At 47.0% G+C, this 20,000-nt stretch overlaps 1 protein-coding gene across 4 annotated transcripts in view; it reads right to left on the minus strand.

The window, feature by feature from the left end:
• The window catches only part of kif16ba (kinesin family member 16Ba), a 59,759-nt gene that overhangs the window by 2,637 nt on the left and 37,122 nt on the right, over positions 1 to 20,000 (minus strand). Inside the window, exons 20-27 of one of the 4 annotated variants that reach the window (XM_078272622.1) lie at positions 18,019 to 18,587; positions 17,133 to 17,453; positions 16,033 to 16,232; positions 14,171 to 14,329; positions 12,757 to 12,868; positions 11,248 to 11,295; positions 7,843 to 7,890; positions 2,237 to 2,359 (exon numbers count right to left, since the gene is read on the minus strand). In XM_078272622.1, the coding sequence (XP_078128748.1) occupies positions 2,237 to 2,359; positions 7,843 to 7,890; positions 11,248 to 11,295; positions 12,757 to 12,868; positions 14,171 to 14,329; positions 16,033 to 16,232; positions 17,133 to 17,453; positions 18,019 to 18,587 (1,580 nt within the window). Of the gene's footprint in view, positions 1 to 2,236; positions 2,360 to 2,528; positions 5,396 to 7,842; positions 7,891 to 11,247; positions 11,296 to 12,756; positions 12,869 to 14,170; positions 14,330 to 16,032; positions 16,233 to 17,132; positions 17,454 to 18,018; positions 18,588 to 20,000 lie in introns of those variants that run through there. The other 3 variants (XM_078272604.1, XM_078272632.1, XM_078272614.1) reach the window with 3 other exon arrangements.

The following is a 20,000-nucleotide window of genomic DNA, read 5'->3' on the forward strand; positions in this document are numbered from 1 at the left end:
TAACTGTAACTGTATTTTAACTGGGGACTGCCCATTTCTCAGACGCTCCATTGTTCCGACCTCTCAATAACCCGAAAAATTCCCTTTGGTCCTACAGCCCACTAGTCCGATGTCCCTTTGTTTCGAAAAAATAAACCCTCTGCTCTGACATCCCATTGTTCCGACCACATAGGGTTAGGGACAATTATTTATAATATTTCTTTAGGATATTTGCCTTGTTTAACGTGTACCGTTTGAAAACAGCCAAGATCAAGTCAGTTTCATATATGTTATTGCAGGGATAGCCTATGCCCCATTCCTATTCATTATGTATGTATGTATGTATGTATGTAGAAATAAAAAAAAGGGACAAAAATGTCAGAAAAAGTGTCAAAGTCATCGAAAAAAGCGACCCGAGAGGACATGGTCGGTGGGAAGACCACAAGGGTTAACACAGTCAGAAAGATGACGAAAGACCAGATGACATAAGAAGGATGAACAGATCAGAACCTAAATGTCACGCTCACGCCATGCAGCTGACACGCTCACGCAGCTGACACGCTCACGCCACGCAGGTGACACGCAGCTGACACGCTCACGCCACACAGCTGACACGCTCACGCAGCCAACACGCTTACGCCACGCAGCTGACACGCAGCCGACACGCTCACGCCACGCAGCTGACACGCAGCCGACACCCTCACGCAGCCGACACGCTCACGCCGCTGACACGCTCACGCCACGCAGCTGACACACTCACGCCGCTGACACGCTCACGCAGCTGACACGCTCACGCCGCTGACACGCTCACGCCGCTGACACGCTCACGCAGCCGACACGCTCACGCCACGCAGCCGACACGCTCACGCCACGCAGCCGACACGCTCACGCCACGCAGCCGACACGCTCACGCCACGCATCTGACACGCTCACACCACGCAGCTGACACGCTCACGCCACGCTCGCCGCACGCCGCTACACGCCACGCTGCCGACACGCTCACGCCACGCTGCCGACACGCTCACGCCACGCAGCTGACACGCTCACGCCACGCAGCCGACACTACGCCACGCAGCCGACACGCTCACGTCACGCAGCCGACATCTCACGCCACGCAGCTGACACGCAGCTTGACACGCTCACGCCACGCAGCTGACACGCTCACGCACACGCGGCCGACACGCTCACGCCACGCAGCCGACACGCTCACGCAGCTGACACGCTCACGCCGCTGACACGCTCACGCAGCTGACACGCTCACGCCACGCAGCTGACACGCTCACGCCACGCAGCTGTGCACGCGCAGTCACGCAGCTGACACGCTCACGCCCTCACGCCACGCAACTGACACGCTCACGCCTCACGCCACGCAGCCGACACGCTCACGCCACGCATCTGACACGCTCACACCAAGCATCTGACACGCTCACGCCACGCAGCTGACACGCTCACGCCACGCAGCCGACACGCTCACGCCACGCATCCGACACGCTCACGCCAAGCATCTGACACGCTCACGCCACGCAGCCGACACGCTCACGCAGCCGACACGCTCACGCAGCTGACACGCTCACGCCACGCAGCCGACACGCTCACGCCGCTGACACGCTCACGCAGCTGACACGCTCACGCAGCTGACACGCTCACGCAGCTGACACGCTCACGCCGCTGACACGCTCACGCAGCCGACACGCTCACACCATACAGCTGACACGCTCACGCCACGCAGCCGACACGCTCACGCCACGCAGCCGACACGCTCACACCATACAGCTGACACGCTCACGCACGCAGCTGACACGCTCACGCCACGCAGCTGACACGCTCATTCCACGCAGCCGACACGCTCACGCCACGCAGCTGACACGCAGCCGACACGCTCACGCCACGCTCACGCCACGCAGCTGACACGCTCACGCCACGCAGCCGACACGCTCACGCCACGCAGCTGACACGCTCACGCCACGCAGCCGACACGCTCACGCCACTCAGCCGACACGCTCACGCCACGCAGCTGACACACTCACGCCACGCAGCTGACACACTCACGCCATGCAGCCAGTGTGTAAGTGGCCTACATTTTCATTTCAGTTTTTCAAAGATAGGCTAAACATTTAAATGTGTTAATAAGGTAGGAAGACCACACAAGGGTTAACAGTCAGAAAGATGATGAAAGACCAGACGACATAAGAAGGATGAACAGATCAGAACCTAAATGTCTGACGAAGATGAAGAAAACACAGCAGCGTGAACTCACCTTCACCTCAAACTCAAAGTGCTCGTCCTTCCCCTGCCCACGGAGAACGTAACGAGGAATGCTAATTTTAACGAGCTCCTGAAGGCCGTCGGCGCTCGTCCCGAGAGAACGAGAGACCAGTTGCTGCAGAGGAGAAGTCACCGGGAGAAATGGGGGGGGGGGAAGACAGGAAAAGAGAAGAAAGGAAGTGGAGAGTAAAGGGTTGACTATAATAATTATCAATTAATTTCTTGAACATGATTTAAGAAAAGTTGCATCCATGTTTTGCCAAATAAAATCAGACAGAATCATAGAAAGTTCAATCTTTATTATCCTTTTTAAACAATTAAAATATTTTCATTGTACATTTCTTTAAAGACACATTAAACATCGTTAATTCCAATACAAAAAAAATCTATGTAATTATGACAAATAGTCTCTTTTTGTTCAAGTCATCAGGTCATAACTATCATTTTTTAAAGTGCAAACAATTAAATGTGCAATGTAGTGACACCAAAACTCTCCCTTTGAACCATAAAAGCCCCCAAAAAAAATCAAACAAGAAGAATCAAGAACCGTCAACGTGACAAAAAAAAAAAATGTAAACAAAGCCGAAAACAAACACATTTCACTCATTATTACTACTACTAATATTATTATTTTAATGAATATAAACTAAGGAAATTACAGTTACATATCAACATTATCTGTGCTTCTTCCTCACAAAAAAACATTGTCAGAAATTTGTGGCAAAATGGCCGAATCAAAAACAGAACAAAAAGTTTATAAAAACGTTAAAAAAATATTTTTAAAAATATTTTTTACCTCACAGAATGATTAATCACCTTTTCAGACATTATCTCCGAACTCCTATTTTTCTCCGTCAAATGGCAGAAACATATTTAACCCATCCTAAAACAAATAAGGCTCCCGTCTGATAATGTCTCTCTTTTCTTCCTAGTTTCTCCCCTTTCTTTCGGACACAAGTAAGGACGCTGCATATGTGAATGGATCGAAGAGACACTGCTTTTAGGATCTTTAGACAATATCTGTAGAGTTTCTTTATCTTCGTCACATGGCAAAAACTCATTCAACACGTCCTAAAACAAATAAGGTGCCCGCCTGATAATTTCTGCATTTGTAAATGAATCAAGGTGAAAATGCGTCCAGGTGTTTGACTCAGCTACACAGATGATTGACTAGGATTACAGCTTCTGAAGTGCAACCGAAAGATAACTTCCAGGAATCGCACTGATTACTGGAATCACAGGTGGCGGGCGACTCAGATTCAAGCCTGGACTCCACTTTCTTCCCTCGGGTTTGTGATTTGTGAGTTGCAAACATAAGCTCGAGCACCAGGCAGTTGTCACTCTCCCTGACGAGCACGCATCGGATGTCTGAATGCTTGCGGAGTTTGAGTGCCTGAAACTGGGGCTGGGCAGGGACCAAACTGGAGCCGCGCGGCACGGGGTGAAAGACGCCGTCCTCCCGGAGAAGAGCCACGTGAGTGTCCGTCAAGAGGAACTGGAAAATGGCGTCCTGATGCGTGGTGTCGGTAGAGTTCTTGAGCTTGACGCTGGTGTAGAGCAGAGGGCGAACGTGTGCCAGAGAAGGTTTGCCAGGATCGTCCATGTTCCCGTGGACGATGTAGAGCAGGTCTGCGAGGACACGCTTGAATCTGGAGGTGACGTGAACGCCGTTGGCCAGGACGATGTCAGGAACGCTCAACGTCCAATCCAACGAGAGGACCATTAGGTCGTCGGAGAGTAACGGGTGATCTTCAGTCCCTTCAGAGAACTTTTCCGGAGAAAGGACTTTGAGTAAAGACTTGCAGAACTCCTGGGTAAGATCTTTGCTGTGGGTAAAGACTACCAAAACGGTGTCTTTGGTGCAGCCAATTAGGCGAACGTGCTGCCCGGCCAAACTAATCTGGACCTCCTTGATTTCCAGGAGATTCAAGTGGTGAAAAATAGCTATGGTGTCTTCTGAATTTGTTTCACTTGTTGACAGCACGGTTATGTCCTTCCGTGACAAAAACAAGCACCCAGGCTTAGGAATTGGCTGCTTACGGTTGGCAGTTTTGAGCCAGAAGATACTCAAAAGCTCGTCGACTTCGATCTGAGGAGCCACAGATCCCAACTTCTCTTGCATCTTCTGGGAGGAAAGTGACTGTAGCTGAGACAAGGCTGGCGGCAGCTGGACCAGCCCTTGATTAAACACTTCCGGACATGCATCTTTGAGAGACGACACAGAGCCTTCAGGCCATCTTGAGATGCCCGGGGCCATGAGGGTGAAACCCCCCAACTGATCAACCTGACAGACTTCATTTTCTGTAAGGATGCAAGGTTCTGGCTCCGGTGTAAGCTGCATTCGATGAATCAGTGGCAGCTCTTTGGAGATCTTGGTCACATACTGAGAGAGCACAACCCTTATTTCACCAGCTCGCACATTTCGAATCATGTCCTGTGTGCCTTGCAGCCGTCTACCGGCATCTTTGTACACTTCGGACAGCTTTCCGGCAAAATACCCCAAAACATAGCTCCCTTTGGCCGCCACTTTCTCGGTTTCTGAGTCTGTCTCTTGTTTTATTTGCCCGCTAACGGATTCCTTCGACTCCTGCTTGGAATCACCGTCACCATTGTCAAAGTTCTGCAACTTTGACAACTGATCATTGGGAACTTCTACATCTTGTGCCAACCCTGGATCACATGTTTGGTGCTCGACTTTCTCCTTTGAGTAAGAAGAGAGTCCATTTACCGGCAGCTCTGTCGTTTGATCTATAATCACTTCATCATCATCAGGAACACAGAAGCCAGAATCATTTATCCTGTTATCAGTGATGTTCTCATTTTCATCAACTCTCTTGGTCTCTATGTTGGCCGGGCTGACACAAATCTTAGGCTGTCCAATGGTACAACGTTCAAATTCACAAACAAGTCGGCCCACTTTTCCTACAGGGATACTCTTTTCTTCTGGCCACAATTTGTTTTTGTCGCCATCTCTGTAACGCACTTCCTTTGTTTCAATCAAGACATTCGCTGGGGATTCATGTTTTTCTTCTCTGTGAAGTTTTAAGATGTCGTTCTGTGATTCTTTGAACATGTTTTCCTGGATGTGAAGTGGGGAGTTTGCCACAAGCTCCGGGGAAGGCAGGAAGCTAGACCCCAACCCGCAGGCTTTCTGTGTGCACAAGGGGGGGGGGGGGGGGGGGAGTCCATGACTACATCGTGAAGAAGGCTCTTTGAATTATACTGAAGTCCATTAGCCACCCCAATGACAATTACAGTTCCTCCATCACCAGGTGCACAGGCAAGTTGAAGGTGATTCAACATTGACAGTGTGAAGAGGTTTGGCATGCAAATTAGAATGACAAATGTACAAAAGAATACTCTCGACGAATCTAATCAAACATGGGCGAAGTAGCATTTGCAAATACTTCTTATGACTATATCCTTTGTGACGCAATAGATTGTTTTCACAGAACTCATATTTTGTTTTGAGTGTCTGACTTAAGGTCTTAACACACCTGGGATTAGCCTAGAAATCTAGACCACCCTAGCGGCAGCAATTCATTTTGCAGCCAGGGTCGTCTAGCAACTCTCCGTTGGCTTGCGAGCTGGAAAAACTAAACTCAGGCCAATCACATCGTGTATAGAGTCGGTGGGCGGGGCTTATGGCTGCTGCTGCTGCTGCTGGTGAACAGCGGTCTTCTGGAAGACTTGGAGTTCAGCTTTTCTTTGAGAAAAGAACAAAGAACGGCTCTGAAGTCATTCTTAAAAAAGGAAGATGTGTTCGGAGTTTAAAGTGTAATCTATCAACTAGCGTTGCTCTGATTGGTTGTAGAGCTATCCTATTGCGTGCAGAGGGAATTTGAAAGACAGCTGTTGATCCCGCCCCTCAGATTGAGCCCTGCCAATGGGGAGTTCCCAGACCCAACATCTGGATGTGGGGCTGGCTTGTCAGGCTAACCCGGGATGTTTTTTCATGCGATTAATTACACATAAATAAAAAAATTTCGAACCACTGTTTTGGTGACAAGTTCTTTCACACAGAAGGCGACTAATACATAAAAACAATTACCTTTTGCTGCGTAACGTTCACCAAAGGCAATTAAATAAAAGTATTTCACTAAAAAGAAACTCAATAAAATAGCTTGTTAGCTTTTATTGCTTCAGCTTCCTGACCGTAAATTCACAGGGGATTATTTCACATTTTCGTGTTTATTTGTCACGCCCCCATGTGTGTAACAGCCTTTAAACTTCCCCCATACTCTGAACTCATCCAGAACATTTTGTTCTCCAATCATCTTGCACCTTATTTGAAAAACAGGCATCTGCAAATACTATTTTACCCATGTTTGATTCGACATTTTTTTAAATGAAAGACTGGGAGCTGAAATGTTACAATTAACGATCATTTCAAGGCGTTTTGTTGTCCGTTAATCCTATTTTTCATGCATTGGTTTGCTACTGTCCTAAAAAGAGGAAAATGGGCTTCCTTTTCTTTTTCTCGGGTCTCCAAGGAACCTCAAGATACATGGGTCTTTTACCCTGGAAATCCAGAGTTCTCACGAGAGCACGATTTTAATTAGCTCAGCGAGTCACTCTGGCATTGAGTAATGATGCTCATTAACTATGCCCTTGCAGCCGAGCTGCACCAATCACATCGGTGTATCTGATGTAGGCGGGCCAGAGGCGAGCTAAACAGATGACGACAGCGCTGCGACGTCCAAGTCATTAGTAAACATTGCAAGATGGCTACGGATGAACACCAGCTGTTTGAAACGGCTTTGGCCGCTACAATGAACGAGTTAGACTTGACTTTTTATCTAAAAAAAAGGAACAGAAGACGGCGCTCCAATCGTTCCTTTGCAAGAAGGACGGTTTTGCCGTTTTGCCGACCGGATACGGCGAGAGTTTAATCTACCAGTTAGCTCCTCTGGTAGCTAAGAGTCTAATCTACCAGTTAGCTCCTCTGGTAGCTAAGAGTCTACCAGTTAGCTCCTCTGGTAGCTAAGAGTTTAATCTACCAGTTAGCTCCTCTGGTAGCTAAGAGTCTAATCTACCAGTTAGCTCCTCTGGTAGCTAAGAATTTAATCTACCAGTTAGCTCCCCTGGTAGCTAAGCGTCTGGGGCTCTGGATACGTCACCCCGTGTATTGTTGTGATTGGTCGTAGTGTTATCCAATTGCATGCAGTGAGATTTTCAGTGCATGCTTGGTGCCGCTTCTTGAGTTGGGCCATTTCCATTACTCAGTGCCAGACCCTTAATCTTTCGGATTTGGGTCTGGATTTCCAGGCTAGGAGTCTCTTACAACCAAACTAAAAGTCAAACCAAACTGGAGTGACTCAATATGAGTGATTGGGATATAAAACATAATAAGTCTTGTCTATGTACTCCAGTTGTTTGCTAAACCTGAAGATTTAGAAAGGAAACCCATTCACCATTTTTTCAAAAATCACATTGAATGTTCAGCTTTTTCTTTAGATGTCATTTTTCTTTACCATGCATATGAGAAAATAACGATAACGAGATAAGATACAGAACCTCTGCCATTGTAAGAAAAACATCAGGATTACAGATTGATTATTAAACATTTTCAAAACCCCAAAACCAAGATAGTCTTACCTCATATTTAAGCTTCCTTGGATTCATGTTTTGCAGCTTTTCATCATCCTGAAAACAATTAAACTCAACATCAACTCTCAGTTTTATTAAATGTTAAATATACACAGAGTAGGGATGTAATGATGCACTCAACTCATCTGGCGCAAAAATGAACCTAGGGGTTAATAACATATGTGTACCGAGTCGAACGTTCTCTGGGACACCGTGCAACCAGTAACATAGCTCAAAGTTTGAGCTATGTTACTTCGGTAACACTCCGGTGCTTGGGGTTACATGTAGGGACCCTCATTATGCTACCGTGGAAGCGTGGTGCTATTTTGAGCCTTATTAGTGGTGTAGAAACAGTGATTTACCCTCTGCCCCGAAAGCTAGCGTTAGCAGCTAATCACCAGTTTGCGGTAGCTTGTTTTGTCTATTATTACACATTATATACTATTAGCATGAAAACAGATCCCAGAGAACGGTTGACTCGGTACACACACGTTATTAACCCCTAGGTTCATTTTGCACCGGAATTGTCCTTTAAGTTCATGATACAAATTTTCTCAGGATGTTTTTTTTAACAGAATGAGCAGCAGACGAATAGATTTCCTTTATTTCTATAAACCGTGCAAAACAACGGATGTGTCCTCTTATCAAAAGAAGTGCAACTAAAACAGTATTTTATCTAACTAAACATACATTATGAGCGTGTAGTGACGTCTGCAGTCAAACAAGTGAGAGCTAAAGAAGATTACGCCATAGGCCGTTACACACTTGCGCCGCCTTCTGATTGGTACAGTAGATACGGCTGCGAAACGACCAGAAGTCATTCATTTCCTGTGGAGATTCACAGACCGCATGCTAACGGGTTGGTTAGTAACTCAAACTATTGACATACCGCTATATCACGTTTAACCGACCTGACATATCAACATCGTGGCAACTTTTCTCCTGCAGCAGCCTTTCTGTTTATATCTCTATCGCCCTCAGATGAGAGGTCGTAGAGAATTGGACATTTGGACACTGACAAAATGAGTCGTTCTAGTTTCTCCGCCATTTTTTTTTCTACTTGCTTCCGACGCTTTCAACGGTGTAGTACGACGTCCACTGGGGGGCGCATTGCGTATTACAGAGCTGATTTCAAGTGCCAGTGTGAAGGTGGTGTTACAGTTCGGTTGACGTAAAGCTAAAAAAAAAGTTCCTTAGCCATCATTGGGAGTTTACTCCCCGGAGTCCTTAGTTTTTTTTTCCGCCCAGCATATTTCCTTGGACTAGCATGGCACCAAGATCTTGGTTGCAGCTGCCGTGGTCCTGCTGCACTCCCTACTACACCCTGCTACGCTCTGCGGTGCCCTGCTGAACCCTACTACACCCTGCTACGCTCTGCGGTGCCCTACTATGTCCTGATGAACCCTACTACACCCTGCTACGCTCTGCGGTGCCCTGCCATGTCCTGCTGAACCCTACAACACCCTGCTACGCTCTGCGGTGCCCTGCCATGTCCTGCTGAACCCTACTACACCCTGCTACGCTCTGCGGTGCCATGCTATGTCCTGCCATGTCCTGCTGAACCCTACTACACCCTGCTACGCTCTGCGGTGCCCTGCCATGTCCTGCTGAACCCTGCTGAACCCTACAACACCCTGCTACGCTCTGCGGTGCCCTGCCATGTCCTGCTGAACCCTACTACACCCTGCTACGCTCTGCGGTGCCATGCTATGTCCTGCCATGTCCTGCTGAACCCTACTACACCCTGCTACGCTCTGCGGTGCCATGCTATGTCCTGCCATGTCCTGCTGAACCCTACTACACCCTGCTACGCTCTGCGGTGCCATGCTATGTCCTGCTGAACCCTACTACACCCTGCTACGCTCTGCGGTGCCCTGCTATGTCCTGCTGAACCCTACTACACCCTGCTACGCTCTGCGATGCCCTGCTATGTCCTGCTGAACCCTACTACACCCTGCTACGCTCTGCGGTGCCCTGCTATGTCCTGCTGAACCCTGCTGAACCCTACTACACCCTGCTACGCTCTGCGGTGCCCTGCTATGTCCTGCTGAACCCTACTACACCCTGCTACACCCTGCTATGTCCTGCTGAACCCTACTACACCCTGCTACGCTCTGCGGTGCCCTGCTATGTCCTGCTGAACCCTGCGATGCCCTGCTATGTCCTGCTGAACCCTACTACACCCTGCTACGCTCTGCGGTGCCCTGCTATGTCCTGCTGAACCCTACTACACCCTGCTACACCCTGCGATGCCCTGCTATGTCCTGCTATGTCCTGCTGAACCCTACTACACCCTGCTACGCTCTGCGGTGCCCTGCTATGTCCTGTTGAACCCTACTACACCCTGCTACGCTCTGCGGTGCCCTGCCATGTCCTGCTGAACCCTGCTGAACCCTACAACACCCTGCTACGCTCTGCGGTGCCCTGCCATGTCCTGCTGAACCCTACTACACCCTGCTACGCTCTGCGGTGCCATGCTATGTCCTGCCATGTCCTGCTGAACCCTACTACACCCTGCTACACTCTGCGGTGCCATGCTATGTCCTGCCATGTCCTGCTGAACCCTACTACACCCTGCTACGCTCTGCGGTGCCCTGCTATGTCCTGATGAACCCTACTACACCCTGCTACGCTCTGCGGTGCCCTGCTATGTCCTGCTGAACCCTACTACACCCTGCTACGCTCTGCGGTGCCCTGCTATGTCCTGCTGAACCCTACTACACCCTGCGGTGCCCTGCTATGTCCTGCTGAACCCTACTACACCCTGCTACGCTCTGCGGTGCCCTGCTATGTCCTGCTGAACCCTACTACACCCTGCTACGCTCTGCGGTGCCATGATATGTCCTGCTGAACCCTACTACACCCTGCTACGCTCTGCGGTGCCCTGCTATGTCCTGCTGAACCCTACTACACCCTGCTACGCTCTGCGGTGCCCTGCTATGTCCTGCTGAACCGTGCTGGACCCTACTACGTAAAAAAAGTGGCAAAAACACAGAAGAAAAAGTGTCAGCTAGCTAAGTGAAAACAACAAAAAAAATGTATTGGGAACCTAAATTGAAAGTCAATAAAAGTCTACGAGGGGTCGGGCCTTGACTTTGACACGTGCTTTACACCTTTATATAGATTTAAACCGATTGATGATGCATCGTTACATCCCCAACACTGAATATTCTTAATCTGCAAAATAACGAGCACAATTTCTAGTAATATTCCATCAAAACAATGTAAATTATACTGCATGATTACAGGAGAAAGGGAAACAAACGAAACCAGGATAAATTAAAAACAAGAACGGGGAAGAACCAAATAAAAAGATCAACAAACCAAACTGATTCACAGAGCGTTGGATGATTTGATCCATAACTTAATTTCGGGAGTCATGCAGATTACAGAGCCGGGGGAGCCTGGTCTTACCTCGTCTGTTAACCTAACAGAGCTACAGTCACTAGCTTCTTCCTCGTCCTGCAGGGTTAAAGAGCTAAATATCAGTTCTACACAGACAAATCTCTCACCGGACCTGCTGGAGTTCTGGATTCACACTTTACTTTTCTGACCCAAATATACATTTAGAGCAGCTTTTAAGAGCCAAATACACATTTAGAGCAGCTTTTAAGAGCCAAATACACATTTAGAGCGGCTTTTAAGAACCAAATATACATTTAGAGCGGCTTTGATGAGCCAAATATACATTTAGAGCGGCTTTGATGAGCCAAATATACATTTAGAGCGGCTTTTTTGAGCCAAATATACATTTAGAGCGGCTTTGATGAGCCAAATATACATTTAGAGCAGCTTTGATGAGCCAAATATACATTTAGAGCAGCTTTGATGAGCCAAATATACATTTAGAGCAGCTTTTAAGAGCCAAATATACATTTAGAGCAGCTTTTGATGAGCCAAATATACATTTAGAGCAGCTTTTAAGAGCCAAATATACATTTAGAGCAGCTTTGATGAGCCAAATATACATTTAGAGCAGCTTTGATGAGCCAAATATACATTTAGAGCAGCTTTTAAGAGCCAAATATACATTTAGAGCAGATTTAAAGAGCCAAATATACATTTAGAGCAGCTTTGATGAGCCAAATATACATTTAGAGCAGATTTAAAGAGCCAAATATACATTTAGAGCAGCTTTGATGAGCCAAATATACATTTAGAGCAGCTTTGATGAGCCAAATATACATTTAGAGCAGATTTAATGAGCCAAATGTACATTTAGAGCAGCTTTTAAGAGCCAAATATACATTTAGAGCAGCTTTGATGAGCCAAATATACATTTAGAGCGGCTTTGATGAGCCAAATATACATTTAGAGCAGCTTTGATGAGCCAAATATACATTTAGAGCAGATTTAAAGAGCCAAATATACATTTAGAGCAGCTTTGATGAGCCAAATATACATTTAGAGCAGCTTTTAAGAGCCAAATATACATTTAGAGCGGCTTTGATGAGCCAAATATACATTTAGAGCAGATTTAAAGAGCCAAATGTACATTTAGAGCAGCTTTTAAGAGCCAAATGTACATTTAGAGCAGCTTTTAAGAGCCAAATACACATTTAGAGCGGCTTCGATCCCCTTGCTGCTGCAACATTGCGAATTTCCACAAAAATGTGGGATTAATAAAAGGATTTTGAATCTTTTGATTTTTTTAACAATGGTGGATATGTACGGTATATGCATGTAGCCTATACATGTCTTCAAACCGTATATACAGATTATATTCTTTATATAGACCGTGACCGTGGCGTTTTAACTGTAAAAAGATCACCTGTAATGGAAGTAGGTGAATGTTTTAGTGAAGGCCTGTCGGGAAGAAACTATTCTCTCGTCAGCGGGTTTACATGTTGACTTGAAACAAGTCAGCAGCTTAATAAAGCCCCCCACAGGTTAAATAAAGTAAGAAAGTAATGACGTTCTTACCCTGAGAGATTCAGAGGACAGAGACAGATCCATGTTGCTGCTGCTGCTGCCGTTGAGAAGATTCATCTTGCGTAACCGTCGCTGGACTTCCTCTTCGATGTACGCATTTATCCTGGAAATAATCAGGACGATGAAGAACCCACGTAAATAAATAAATTCATAAAAAAACAAACAGTGGAAAGATCAAACACTCTATGCACATTTAAAGGTGCCGTAGGTAGGATTGTGAAGATCCAGGACTTCAAAAAAATGTGAACATCGACAACTTCTCAGTCCCTCCCCCCTTTCTGCTAAAGCCCAAAACGGTCTCCTAAGCCCCTCCCCCCACAAGGGAGAATGAATGTGTGTGCATGAGCAGCGATTGACACACAGTTAGACACTCCCCCTGGCCCTGATTGGTGCATCTGAACAGTTAGACACCCCCCCTGGCCCTGATTGGTGCATCTGAACAGTTAGACACTCCCCCTGGCCCTGATTGGTGCATCTGAACAGTTAGACACCCCCCCTGGCCCTGATTGGTGCATCTGAACAGTTAGACACCCCCACTGGCCCTGATTGGTGCATCTGAACAGGCTGTAGGTGGAGCCAGAGGAGACCAGCTTCATGTAGTTCTACTGGAACATAGGGTCAGTTTCAGCAGATATGACAGAAAGTTAGTTTAACAGGTCTCACCTACTGCACCTTTTAATCAGTGTTACCCGCATTTGGCGTGTGTTCATTTAAAGCTAGCCCTGGGAGTGGCGTTGGGTATGTTTTGGGTTTTTTCCCCCGATACCAGTGCTAAAACGATACTTTTAAAACGGTGCCGGTGCCTAAACCGATAAAATAAGGTAATAGGGTAATTGGGTATTTTACAATAACTTTGAATGCACCATGAGGCTTATTAGTTTCAAGTGAACGCACCGTCTATGTTGTTTTTCAGACAACGGAAGCTGCACCCTGCTTAACGTCCCGCTGTCGGAATCCTCTACAGTGAAATACAGACACACTTTACACCGTTTAGCTGTCAGCATTTTAACCGTGTTTAATCCAGCTGCTAGCTAACGGTAGGCTAACGTTACCTGCTGTCAAGTGAAGTGTTACCTAGCGTCACGTGCAGCGATGTTCCTGTTGCCTCTAACGTCTGTTTCGGAGCTTCAGAGGGCAGTGCAAAAGGCATTTAAGTGGCACTGAAATGAGGCACCAAAATGTAGGCGTTTAGGCACCGATGCCGTGTTAGCACTGGGTTTCGGTACGCAACCCTACCTGGTAGTAATATATAATACTAGGAGGAGGAGACGCATCTGATTCGTTGACAGGATAATCATTATGGAATTGAATGTACTGGTGAGACCAGTAAAGATCCACACCCCTAGAAAGTATAGAAGTTAACATTTGAAGGACAAAAGCAGAAGTAAAGGAGTAAAAGGCGTACCTGTCGTCGGACAGCGGCAGCAGCGTGTTCAGACTCTGGATGTGGCTGACCGGAGAGCTGTTGTGACTCGTCTTCTCCTCATTATTGATGGAGTGAGTCCTGTTGTTCTCTTCCCCTTCGCTGATCCTTCGTCTCAGCTTCTGGATCTCCCGCTCAACTCTAGAGAGAAAAACAGCAAGCAAGACTACTTTGTTTTTACAAAACGTTTCCTTTTTGCCCATCTTGTTTAAACAGGAAGGAGCAGCAATAACTGAGGAGATAGTGGTTGATGTAAAATGTGAAGTTTATTAATTTAATCAAGTGCAAAAACTTAACCCAAAACCCCCAAAAAGGTGCTGGTTTCAAAAAGCAAGAATTTGCTTGTAAGGAAATAATAGGAGTAACCAGCCTGGACCCTATGTTCCTATGTGTTCCTATGTTCCTATGTTCCTGTGTTCCTGTGTGTTCCTGTGTGTTCCTGTGTTCCTGTGTTTCTGTGTCTAAGTGTCTGATGGGAACAACAATCTCTGACGTTGGTCCAGTATTAAGAGAGATCTCTGCAGTCTGCAGCAGAGAAACAAGCTGCAATGTGAGTTAATAGTAATTGTCCAGCTTGTATTTACCTTCAGAAAAGTGCTGGTTTAGCCGCTGACAGATTATTCTTCTAAGTGTCTGACAACATTATGAAAGGATTTCTAAGGAGGTCGACCTTTCTGTTACAGAGTAAGATCCTTTTATTAAACATAAAAAAACATCAGGGAAATTGCATTGGCTAAACCCACCAGACTCCATGTTAATAATCAGTCATTTTAGCATCGTAAAATACACTTCATTCAAAGTCGACAGAAACAAAATAAAACTATGAAAAGCCGTCTTGGTTCATCTTTCCACTGTTCCAACAATCACCACTGATTTGGTTGAAAAAAAATCCTTAATTCATGCATTTACATGTGGAAATATGCTGGCTCTATACACGCTAAAAGTCCTGATTATTTACATGGAGTCTGGTGGAAATATGCTGGCTCTATACACGCTAAAAGTCCTGATTAATTTACATGGAGTCTGGTGAAGATATGCTGGCTCTATACACGCTAAAAGTCCTGATTATTTACATGGAGTCTGGTGGGTTTGGTGATGGTGATTTCAGGGCTGTTTCCTGTTAAACAGTAACAACAAACAAAACACAAAAGGTCTAATATAATAGATAATAATCTGAGTCTGTCAGCGGCAAAAACGCAAACTGATGCTGAATATTTGTCCTGTAGGGTTACATAGAAGAGTGTTGAGAAAAAGTGCAGTCTGTGGGAGGGAACGCTCCATTTGGAGTGAAATATGTTTTTTGCACTTACATCTATTACATTCTCGAAAAACTATATAACACACTAAAATATGGGAGAAATTAAAAAAAAAGCATAATAGGGACTCTATAAAGAAGCTTTAAAGTATTAAATTAAAGGTGCCGTAGGTAGGATTGTGAAGATCCAGGACTTAGCCAAAATAATGTGAACATCAACAACTTCTCAGTCCCTCCCCCCTTTCTGCTAAAGCCCAAAACGGTCTCCTAAGCCCCTCCCCCCACAAGGGAGAATGAATGCGTGTGCATGAGCAGTGATTGACACGCAGTTAGACACCCCCCCCTGGCCCTGATTGGTGCATCTGAACAGTTAGACAACCCCCCTGGCCCTGATTGGTGCATCTGAACAGTTAGACAACCCCCCTGGCCCTGATTGGTGCATCTGAACAGGCTGTAGGTGGAGCCAGAGGAGACCAGCTTCATGTAGTTCTACTGGAACATAGGGTCAGTTTCAGCAGATATGACAGACGGCACTCAACCTATCAGAAACACTGTGTAGGTTCTGTACGTTTTATTAAAGGGCTCTGACCTCTGCTGGTCCAGGTCTCCCCCCGTCCTCAGATTCCTGACGGCGGAGCTGTTGTGTCTCTGCTCCTCGGTGTCGGGCTCCAGGGAGACGCTGCGCCTCAGGGCCGAGTGCCTCCTCTCCAGCCGGGCCACCGCCTGCTCCATGGCCTCCCTCTGCTGCTTCTCCTTGGACTCCAGGATCTCCTTCTCCTTCCTCCGCACCTATTGCATATTGTAGAGGGTCTTACAAAATGTGGGGGGTTGCTCTTTTAACAAAAATGTCATATGGTGCATTATGTAATAACCAACTCACACATAAGCTCAGCTGCACGCTGCATTATGTAATGTTAAAAAAACTTATTATTACAAAATGCAGAGAAATTAAATATTGCGTTCAAGGTTTTATTACAAAATCCGGCAGATTACATAATGAAGTAAATAATTATTACATTTAGACTTTACCCGCTTGTACTGTTTTATTTTGAAAATCAGACATGACACTGTGTGTGTGTGTGTGTGTGTGTGTGTGTGTGTGTGTGCACGTGCATGCGTGTCTGTGTACGTGTGTGTGTGTGTGCATGTGTGTGTGGCTCTCTGTGTGTGTGCATGTGTCTGTGTGCATGTGTCTATGTGCGTGTGTGTGTGTGTGCGCATGTGTACGTGTGCACATGCGTGTGTCTGTGTACATGTGTGTGTCTGTGTGCGTGTGTGTGTGTGTGTGTGCACGCGCATGTGTGTGAGAGAGAGCATGTGCATGTGTCCGTGTGCATGTGTGTGCGCGCGTGTGAGCATGTGCATGTGTGTCTCTGTGTGTGTCTCTATGTGTATGTGTGTGTGTGAGCATGTGTGTGTGTGTGTGTGTGTGTGTGTGTCTGTCTGTGCGTGCGTGTGTGCATGTGTCTGCATGTGTGTGTGTGAGAGCATGTGCATGTGTGTGTCTCTATGTGTGTGTGTGTGTGTGTGTGTGTGTGTGTGTGTGTGTGTGTGTGTGCATGTGTGTATCTGTGTGTGTTACACCAGATATTTCTTTTATTGCTTACTCTATATTTTGCAGCCTTTCCCCATTTCCCGCTTTCGTTTTATTCCATAATGCGTTGTTATAGCGTAATGGTTGTAACGTACCTTCTCCTCCTGTCGCGCCACGTTGGCCGTGAACTCGTAGGTCTCCTGGAGCTGCTGCAGCTGCTGAGCGCCGAGCCGGTGGAGGTTCAGCTTCTCCTCCTTGTCCTCCAGCTCCTTCTCGACCTGGAACAGCGTGTTGTCCAGCCCCGGCGGGCCGCCGCAGTTCCCGTTGCTGCTGCTGCCGCCTCCGCTGCGCTCCAGCACCTCCGCAGCTCTCTGCTTTTCCTCGGCCAGCGTGGGGAGGACGACGTCGGCCACGCTGGCCAGCTGGCGCTCCTTGAGCTGCAGCCTGTGCTCCGCCTGTTTGACCAGCTGCTCCTCCTGTGTGGGAAATAAACATTTTAGATTGAACATAAGTAGCTTATTACGAGGGATGCACCGAATCCAGGATTCAGCTTCGGATTCGTGACACGCACGTCTCGGGCGGAAAACGCGTGCATGCTAGAAATAGAACTGATGCCTATTTTTCACACGACACGCAAGCGTGTTGGAAGCTTTTCCAGGCAACGTAGAATACGAAAAGATGTTTTTATGTCATACAATACATATAGACATTTAATAAATGACATTTTAGTGTTTGAAAGTCTCGAGGTTTTGACATAAATGCAGATATAAATGTCGTATCGATTTTCTAATATTGCACCTGTCAATACAGAAGGAAATATCCTGGAGCCTATTTTGCCGTCGATACTGCAGACGTTGTCTTTGCTGTAATCAGATCAGTATATATTTTTATGGGAAAACATCCATGTGTAGAGACAAGGCTAGCAGCAGCAGCGTCAGACACGTTTCTGGTGTCCAAAGACGTAGAAAACGCCACACAACCGAAACGCCACGCAGCCGGTGTGCAGGAGGCCTAAGAGAACAAGCAGAATGTATACGACACCTGGCAGACGGCTGTGGCATCCTGTGCCCCCTTCGTCTGCGTCTCCTTCAGCTGCTGGTGTCGCTCTTTGAGTCCGTGTGTGAGGTGCAGCAGAGTGCTACGCTCGGCCGCGACCTCTTTCTCCAGACGCTCCCTCTGCTGCCGCAGCCCCTCCTCCAGCTCGCCGAGCTCCTTCACCTGCGCCTGTTTGAAGTTTGCGTATCGCAGCTGGGCGGAGCGCGCCTCCTCGCCGGCGTCCTCCACATCCGGTCGCTCCGCGGTCTCTTTGGCGCGTAGGAGCGCTTCTCTGATCTCGCCCAGGGCTCGCCGCTCCTCCTCCAGGCGCCGCGCGTCCTCCAGGGTCAGCAGGGCGGCGGCCGCTTCGCGTTTCTCCCTCAGCTGCTCCTCCAGCCGCCCCACCAGGCTCAGCTGCTCACGCTCCTGCTCCTCCAGCCGCCGATGCTCCGTCCCCAGACGGACCCTCTGCTCCTCGCGCTCCCTCTTCAGCCGCTCCAGCTCGCGGTAGATCTCCGTCTGCTCCGCAGCCTCCTGCTGCCGCCGCTGCTCCGCGTCCTGCTCTTCTGCTTCGCCTGAAATCAAACAGAGCCGTTACGTTATACCAGGGGGGTCAAACTGAACTTCACTAAAAGGGCCAGACATGTAGACTTTATTGACATGCTTTATTTAATCGAAAAAGTCAAATATCTTTGACTGTCTCATAGTCTTCTCACTTACAGTTTGGTCGACATCAAGACCTTAAGAAGTCAGGAAAAAGTTCCTCAGCCATCATAGAAAAAAAAGTGCCCCAAAATGTCGGAAAAAGTGGACATGTGAACATCAACGTTGGAAAAGCTTAGAAAAACTAGCTGGGCCAAAATGTTTTGTGAACGTAACTTGATATGCGGTCCAGATCATAATCTGCCAGGGGCCGGATTTGGCCCACGGGCCTTGAGTTTGACATGTGCATTATACAGTTCAAAAGATGCCGCCGTGTTCTGTCTGCTTTCAATGTGGCCTCTGTGACTTTTCTCTTTTCCCCTCGTCTCGTTTGTATTGTTTTTGTTGCATGGACTGCTTTGATGCCTTTGCCGTCATCTGTGCTCGGTCCAAATGTGTACCACAGGTTTGTATGTCTTACTCCCTTTTGCTTATGCTGCGTTCCAGACACTATTTTTGGCCCGTAAGTTACGACTTCAAGTCACGACTCACGACTTGGTAGCGCTCCAGGGTTCAGGTTAGGCTACCTAACGTTAACGCCAGCTAGCGGCTACCTACCATTGACGTTAGCTAGCCGATAGCTGATACTAGCGATTTCTAGTCTGTGACATATTTTGGGCTTCATTTAATAAACATAACCTGTAGTAGTACACAATCGTATGTGTATTGTTTTCGATTACAATGTGCAGAATTACTTTACGTTGCCTATTCATGTCTATTTATTTCTATTTCTCTCCGTTAATCAGCGGCGTCTGTACAGCATCAACAGGGGGCGCCATTGTTGTTTATGTGTGTGAGACGTCAGAAACTGTAACTGGGAGAACAACGATCTGGTACCAGTTCACGGGGAGTAAGTTAGGGGTTTGACTGCCGTTCCAGGACGCTTTCACAGGTAGAAGGTCGTGAAAACAGGAGTTACGGGCTGCCTGGAACGCAGCATACAGTATGTCCCACTGTTATTATAAATATAAATTTTCAACCAACCATTGTATTTCAGGTTGCCTATTGACAACTGGCCGGGAACTACAGCTGGGCATTAGCCGTAGAGGATAAAAAGCAGCTCCTTTTTCTTGTACAGTTAATTAAAGAGGACTGTCCATGACGTTATAAACTAATAACTTAGATAACTAAGAGCTTCCTGTGTTCTGGGTCTTCTACCGGACAACATAGTTTTGAATGAAAGTCAGAGATTATGGGTTTGTCTGGCCACAATAATAGGATGTAAAATATCTGAGATTGAACGTGCCCCCAAAGCCTACGGTACAATCCGAAAGAGACTCGCAACA

This window comes from Sander vitreus, chromosome 2, assembly GCF_031162955.1.
Source record: "Sander vitreus isolate 19-12246 chromosome 2, sanVit1, whole genome shotgun sequence".
NCBI lineage: Eukaryota > Metazoa > Chordata > Actinopteri > Perciformes > Percidae > Sander > Sander vitreus.